General features: G+C 39.6%; 1 protein-coding gene across 1 annotated transcript; it reads left to right on the forward strand.

Annotated features, from left to right (window-relative positions):
• The first annotated feature begins 4,149 nt into the window (after nucleotides 1–4,149).
• Nucleotides 4,150–8,444, forward strand: LOC114567333 (uncharacterized). The gene is made up of 7 exons (XM_028596402.1): nucleotides 4,150–4,366; nucleotides 4,871–4,960; nucleotides 6,301–6,545; nucleotides 6,832–7,022; nucleotides 7,121–7,214; nucleotides 7,295–7,482; nucleotides 8,252–8,444. Exons 4-7 carry the CDS (start codon nucleotides 6,881–6,883, stop codon nucleotides 8,437–8,439), a joined length of 612 nt encoding a protein of 203 aa, XP_028452203.1. The 5' UTR covers nucleotides 4,150–4,366; nucleotides 4,871–4,960; nucleotides 6,301–6,545; nucleotides 6,832–6,880; the 3' UTR covers nucleotides 8,440–8,444.

Here is an 8,444-nt window from a genome sequence, read left to right on the forward strand (position 1 = left end):
AAGACGTCTCCATTTAAATAACCCCAGTAGAAGAACAGCTACAGAACTAGCTACATAAAATGATCTTTCTCTGCTGAGTTTGCATATTTTAGCCTCGGAATCTCCCCAGGTTTGTGTGGGTTTACTCCGGGTGCTCCGGTTTCCTCCCACCATGCGTGGTCACGGAAAGCTTGTATCATGTGGACGCGCCGACAGTGTTGTTGTCATTACTTAGAATTCCTCATGTGGGCGACAGAAACTACGCAATATAGCTTTAAAACCATGTCAAATGAGTAGGCTAATGTGTTAAGTGGCTATACGTTTTCTTAATGAGAATCAGAAGATTTATTGTGATTGTGCAAAATGAACAATGACATTTTTAGCAGCAGTTCACCCAGTATTATAAATCTAAATCTAAAAGTAAATTATTAAAAGAAGAAATAAATTTGAAAGAAATATACAAAATGTATATACACAGAGAATTTGAAAGAAATATATACACAACAATAGAAAGAAATATACACACTAAAAGTACTGGTTATTGGTTATTGCACATGGTCCATATGTGAAGGTGTGATTGTGATTGCGGGGGGGGGAAGGGGGGTGAGGGTGAGGGTGGGCGTGTGTGTGTGTGGGGGGGGGATTGTTCTGGTTAGGGTTTGAAGGCCAAACGCAAACATAAACGCTGATATTGGTTCATACTTAGACCTTCTGGCGTGCTGCCAGAAAATGTATTATATTTGACTTCATTAACCATTATCAGTCAAAACGTTAAAGTTCATAGGTCTACTTAAATAAATTGAATAAATAAAAGGTGTTTAATGATATGGTATGTGATATACCATATAATGCTACATCAAAGAAGTCTCCATCTAAATAACCCCAGTAGAAGAACAGCTACAGAACTAGCTACATAAAATGATCTTTCTCTGCTGAGTTTGCATATTTTAGCCTCGGAATCTCCCCAGGTTTGTGTGGGTTTACTCCGGGTGCTCCGGTTTCCTCCGACCATGCGTGGTCACGGAAGGCTTGTATCATGTGGACGCGCCGACAGTGTTGTTGTCATTACTTAGAATTCCTCATGTGGGCGACAGAAACTACGCAATATAGCTTTAAAACCATGTCAAATGAGTAGGCTAATGTGTTAAGTGGCTATACGTTTTCTTAATGAGAATCAGAAGATTTATTGTGATTGTGCAAAATGAACAATGACATTTTTAGCAGCAGTTCACCCAGTATTATAAATCTAAATCTAAAAGTAAATTATTAAAAAAATAAATAAATTTGAAAGAAATATACAAAATGTATATACACACAGAATTTGAAAGAAATATATACACAACAATAGAAAGAAATATACACACTAAAAGTACTGGTTATTGGTTATTCCACATGGTCCGTATGTGAAGGTGTGATTGTGATTATGGGGGAGGGGGGGGAAGGGAGTGAGTGTGGGGGTGGGTGTGGGGGTGGTGGTGTGTGTGTGTGTGTGTGTGGGGGGGGATTGTTCTGGTTAGGGTTTGAAGGCCAAACGCAAACATAAACGCTGATATTGGTTCATACTTAGACCTTCTGGCGTGCTGCCAGAAAATGTATTATATTAGTAGATCAGTATTTTCAGTAGAATTTTTAAAGATTTTACTCATGTTTCACATTTTGAATATGAGAACAATGTAAACATTTGAATAAATGTTTTCCTGATAGATAAATAAGATAAAATCTAAATATGCTAGTAAAAATTACATTTACAAGAGGAGGGAAAAAAGGCAAAAACAACCACATAAATTAAACCACAACACATCAACACGGACAAGACAGTTGTCCTGCACCATTTGTTGTTGAATAATGAAGCGAGGCCATTTGGTTCATTAATAAGTTATGCTATGATATAAAATAACCTTGGGCCAAGCATGGGCTCCAAAGATAACATACAGGAACTCGAGGTTGAACTTGATTGTGCTTTTACTACAGTAAACATAAGAGGTGTATCTAACTGATAATCCCAAATTGAGTTGATAATTGTGAATTGAGTTTCCATTTTTCACATCAGTACCTTTTGTGTGTGTGTGTGTGTGTGTGTGTGTGTGTCTCCTTTTATGCTTGTATAACGATTAAAGTGTTGAAAATGTATATAAATTCTGAGAAAGAAAGTGAAGTAAATCAAAGACTCTAGCTCTAGTCAAAGACCACCATTGTCGAGTCCAAGACCAGGACTAGTTGACGTCCCAAGTCCATTGCGGTTTGAGTCCTAGTGTGGGAAATAAAGTTTTTTTAGACTGTTAAAACTTATGTTAGTCTGAGGGATTTTAACTGAGAGACAGAAGATCAAAGTGCACTATTATCAAAGGGTCATGTTTTCCATAGTCTTGCATTGCCCGACCTTCCTGCACAGCGCTGTGGAGAAGGGTCTGGCTAGTCCACACAGTATACCGGATGGGAGAAAAATGTGCTCTGGTTTATTGGCATTTCTTTAAACCAATCACAATCGTCTTGGCTAGCGCTAAACGCCGGACGGAGCTACGGTGCCTCTGCAAAATAGCCTCGGGAAGGAACTTGTTTTGGAACATGTGTACGTTCTAAGGTTGTTTTAGTCGTGCAACAGTAAACTCCGATTGGACAGATAGTCTAGCTAGCTGTCTGGATTTACCCTGCTGGGATCTGAGGACCATAGTCCTCAGAAATCCACCGGAGTTTAGCATTCCAACACAAAGTAGGAGGAAGGTAACGGACACACGGCAGAAAAGAGTAAAATCTGGCGGAATTTCCCGAGGCAACCAAACAATCCCATAAGTGGAACGTCGTGGACTGTTTGTATGTTTTCCATACATAGTCAGGGTCAAGGGGGGGCAGTATCTTTTAACACAACAAAGGGATGTGTGAAGTACATTAACATGACTTGTGATTTCAGGAAGAACTCAGGAAATGTACGTTGAGGACAGCGGACTATTGTCCTTTTGGTGGCTTAAAGATTGTATATTAACACAGATACTCTGGAGGGACGGGAGAAAACATTGGCGTATTCTCCCGCGCGCACGTAGCAAAGGTTTAGATTCAACACCCCGAGCGACTCTACACTTTTTCAGAGAACAAGAAGGAGAATTTCTACTACACTAGTCAAGACAGTGTCCAAGTGAGAGGCAGTGGAGGTAGCTACTAATTACACTTTCTCTTTATAGGCAGTAGCGTGCTGGACCTTCAGATGACTGCCACACCACAGAGACAGGAGAAAGAACCCTGTAGGGCTGTCCTCGACTAAAGAAATTCTTAGTCGACTAACAATTATAATGATTTTGTCGACTAATCGATTAGTTGATGAAATCGACAGAGCTGTGCGCTTTGAGAGGTGGTTAAGACTAGAAAAGCACAATATAAATGTAGTTAATTAACCATCTGTAAAACTGAGTTTCTCCACAATTAATCCTACATAAGCACCACTATAAATCTTGTGTTTACCAGAAATGTGCTCATAAGTTTCTTGGAAATGAGTGATTAAGCATGAATAAGCATAAAAAAATGACTGATCAACTAAAGAAATGTTAGTCGAATAAGACCAAAACTACCGATTAGTCGACTAATCGACTAAGATGTGGCAGCCCTAGAAGAAACTACACACGGAACTGCTGCGTGATGATTATCACCAAAACCTGGCTGAACCCCCTCCCTCATCCCGGACGCCGCTGTGCAGCTAGCAGGCCGAGCTAGCTACCGGCAGGATCAAGACAAGGTAGGCGACAGTACAAACTTTGAATTTAAACGGTTTCTTCGCAATGTCTGAGTTGAAAACGCATCTTGTTGTCACGTAGGGGCCTGTTCATGTTGCACAGACATTTGAATTGTATTTTGTGTCTGCTAACAGGCACAAAGGCACTCTTTAGAACAGTGGTTCCCAACCTTTTTTTCCTTGTCGCCCCCCCTATACAGTACAGTACTCAGAGACATCTAGCTATCAAAATCCGTGTACCTTCCGTTCATTCGTTTTTCGTAGTGAAACCAAAGAGAAAAAAACGAGAAACCACTTGTTTTTTCGTTTTCCGTTTTTAAAACAAAAATGGAAAAAACGGATAGGTTTCTCGTTTTTTTTATTTTCCGATTCTCCACCTAAATGAAAAATATAAATTTTGGATAAGGGGACCTGACAAAAATTCAAATACAAATAAGAAATACGCCAATTCCCTGAAATGTCTGTGATTGGTGATGATGATGATGATGTAGCTCGCTACAGTTATTTTCTCCCCAGAAACAATCAAATCTCGTTGTTGATTGGGTCCTTAAATTATGTCGTCAACATTTCGGATAACGGTCATTTGAGCTGTCAAGTCTGATGTAAGATACCTGAAGAAGAGGGCAGCATCAATTTCCCACTCTAGCTACTCCTCTGTTTGATAAGGTAAGTGCCCTATTAGAAGCAAAATGGAAATTAAACTGATAAATTACAGTAGCTAGTTGAGTTTACGTGAATCTAATTTGACCAATTCATTTAGCTACGTTGAAAGTAGAAAATACATTAAGTGATAGAAGTAGCTAGCTAGACTAGCTAGCTTTCAGTTGACACCGAACTGTAGCGATGATGGCTTGTAGTGTAGTTAAGTAAAAGTTGATGTGAAGACTGTTTTTTTTCATAAACTTGCTATATTACAGCAGCTGGATTGTCCTCAGGCGCGCTCTAACGCCAAACCATCAGTCACAGGTTAAGCTACTAATTTCTATACTTAAATTATGGTGCGCTTGTATTTGAGATGGATGCGGTTACTGGGGCACACTCATCACAGGAGCGCTCAATTAGTCATAAGAGTAAATTTGCAGCCAAAAGTTTTGTCCTCAACAGCTAAAATGTTTGTAATCTACAGCTGTGTGGGCTACTTTATTTTATAAAATGTATGTCTTTATGCAGATGTCGGCGTTTGTCCTTTTCAACGGCAGCAAGAGGGTCACTCTAAGACCAGAAGACATGATGACTTTGAAATTAAGCGTCATTTTTCAGGTATATATTTAAAAATGGCATTAATGTGCGTCAGGTAAGTGAATATACAATTGCTTATTTTTTGCTTTTTTATACCTTACCTTACCTTATTCAGCAGTGAAACACAATTTACATTGTTAAAGTGACTGATCTTCCGTTTTTTGAACCTCTTACTGTATTGAATGAGTGTTAGTCATTAAGGCGAGACACGGCAGGCAAAAACATTTGATGAGATTTTGGGCTATTTGTCTTCTATAACATGTTGTCTTTCAGACTTGTGGTGAAAAAGTCCAAAATACACATTTAGATCTTTATTTTACTACACTTCGTCTGTTCGGTAGATTTCTCCTAAATTCAACAAAAGTTGGCGTTCTAAATCATCGCGCTGCTCCGCGATCGCTGTCTGCACCCTGTCATCACATATACTGTTGGAAACAGATATTTTGGAAAGCTCTCTCTCTCTCTCTCTCTCCTCTACAACGCTGTCGGATCCAAATATGGTAATTTCCTTTTTATCAGCAACCAATCGTGAAAGTAAAAGGGGGCTTTAACTCTAAAAGCGCAATCTCGTTGGCTGATGCCAATTTCTGACAATGTGATTCGTTCAGAATCGTCACGTGACGTGCTCTGACATTTCCGCTGTAGCTCAAAATATCGAAAGAATTGCGTCGAAAACGGTCGAAAATCACCTCACAGAACACGAAAGCAGTTGTCATTAGCAAGAAGACACAGGGGATTACACACTAAGACAGCAGATGATGAAATGCCTTCACATAGTACGTTGATGTGTAACCTGTCCTTCGGAAAACAGGAGTGTTCAGACAGCGAAGGCAGTCTCTCTCTCTCTCTCTCTCTCTCTCTCTCTCTCTCTCTCTCTCTCTCTCTCTCTCTCTCTCTCTCTCTCTCTAAGCAGTTTACATAAATTCATAGCCTACATGTCATATATTAAGTATATAAGTGTCACTGATCTCGATACAAGACACTATATTACAAAAAAAACAGTTACAGTTTTTGTGTAATAAACAAAATAAAATTTTACCCTATTCACCTGTAGTGTCTCACCTTAAGGTAAATTATGAATTATGTCTAAAACACACTTTTAGATTTGTGAAAGCTTTATTGTATTTGTGAAAATGCAATAAAGGGAAATTTTACTGTCGTTTGCATATGTAGACCACATTAGACCCAATGTAAATTAATAAAAGTGTAAATTTCCCCTTAACTGCCGAATCAGAAGCTGCAAATCGGATGCCAACTTCAGCGTTGTGTGTCTGTGTGTGTGTGTGTGTGTTTGTGTGTGTGTGTGTCTGTGTGTGTGTGTGTGTGTGTGACGGATCTTTATCTCTCCCTCAAACATACAGGTCAAAAACGAGAGTATATATCTCACAGATGATGCCAATGTAGCAATATTTCCAGAAGAAAATGGGACCTTCTTTTGCTTGGACCTCTAAGATCGGGGGCACTATGAAGTGCATGGAGACCGCACTCAACAGGACTCAACTCCTGCCGTAGACCCTCCTGCCCCATCTGCCCACTTTTCTTTCCAGCGCCCACATGCTGCCAGTGCTGCCTCCTCGAGTAGGCCAGTGACCAAGGCGTTCCAAAGGTGATCAAAGAAAACTTATTATTTTTCACTAACCTATTTAAATGTATCAAACCCACAGTTAAACCAAAAACTATTAGACCCTCCCATGAAAAGTATTTTTTTGTTTGTTAAAGTAAAACTCACACACTGTGAAAGATTTTAAAATAAATCAAGCCAACCAGAACAATTCCAATAGGTCAACTGTAGTAAGATGTTTCTAAACAGTTAAAATAGAGAGGTAGCCTACAGAAAATAGCCATACAGTATGATATTTTTGTTGTTGTTAAAAGCTATCATCTATGTTCAGGAATGTCTTCATTGGTGAAATTCTGGAGGGGAAGTTGGAGACCAGTAAAATGGTGAAGGTCCGCTTTGGCGAATTTGAGGCATGTGTGCCATCCATTCTGGCCAAGGTCAGGGAGGCCCTTGGAGAGCAAGAACCCATGATTCTGACGGACAACCAAGGAAACAAGATCCTTGATACAGAGGGCACCAGGGGTGAATATGAATCCATTCAAATAATTTACCTACACCTACAATTGTTTTTGAAGATGTTAATTCCTATCACGTTATGGTATTTGTCATTGTCGTTGCAGGATCATCATTCTGGAAACAAAACTCCAGGAAGGAGTTTGCCGTGCTGGAGAATCAGTTGGGTCATCTACAGGCCAACAAGAGGAAGAGGCTGAGGTAACTGGACCATACTGATCATTTTATGTGTGTAGCGAAAGGCCCCAAAGAAGGCAACAAAAACTAAAACTGTGTTTCAGTCGGCGCGACGATACTGCCTCTGTGGTTGCCGAGATAGAGGAGGTGGTTGAGGCAGCCCAGGAGTTGAAGGAGGTGACGAAGGTCATCAAGGAATTGAGTGGGGCGTCTGCGCGGTCAACTATCCTGGTGCTGGCCGAACCAGAGGTGACAACCATAAGGGCGGCATTTGGTTGTCTCATCTGCAATGGTTGGTGAAGTTTTTGTGCCTTTCTCACTCATTAAATTAATTGCAGTGTCAGGGAATGAGATATATGATTCAAATGTTGGACTCCCAACAATCAGTATACAGTTCCACTTGGAAGATTGTGAACACCTTGGAATTATTTGGTTTTCTGGAAAAATGAGTCCCTAAATGTGATCTTATTTTCTTCTAACTCACCAGTATGACCAAACACAATGTGCTGAAGCCAAGGTTATAATAATATTCCCTGGCACACATCACTTAACACATTTAGCACTTACTGCAGCGTCTTGTGTAGACTGTTTACATATTTGTGCCCATATGTACATTTTATGTACCGGTGTTATTGTTGAATACATATTTCTAAAATTGTATGATGTTTTTATTGAGTAATTATTACACAATACTTTTTCTGACCTTTTGGAATCTTGCCCCTGACAAATAACCCACATTACAAAAAAGACTAAAACTAATAAAAACTAAACTAAAACTAAGCATTTATGAATGTTATGGGAGGTTACTCAACAAAGAGATTAAAGACAAGAAACTCTTTTTGCGTGATTAGTTTGAGCATGTTGCATTTGTCAATACTTGTGACTTTGAGGAAGATCAGATTATATTTCATGACCAATTTATGCAGAAAACCAAATAAATCAGGGGTTCACAACTTCTGAGTGCTACTGTACCACCCCACAAATAGCACACAACATTTTGAGTGTATGCTAAAAGTAACCTAGCCAAAAAAATTAAACTAATTATTCAATGTATTTCACAGGTCTTGCTGTTAGACCAGTGTTCGCCACATGCTGCAGGAGCATTATAGGGTGCCAAAGGTGCGTTCATGTGTGGACAAGAGAACGACCTTCATGTCTAAAGTGTCGGGCAGATGATGTGGAGAGCTGCAGCCATGAGGTAGCAGGGCTGACAGAGGCATTGGCCCTATTTGAAAAACTGTTTCAATAAATTCA

This window comes from Perca flavescens, chromosome 13, assembly GCF_004354835.1.
Source record: "Perca flavescens isolate YP-PL-M2 chromosome 13, PFLA_1.0, whole genome shotgun sequence".
Lineage (NCBI taxonomy): Eukaryota > Metazoa > Chordata > Actinopteri > Perciformes > Percidae > Perca > Perca flavescens.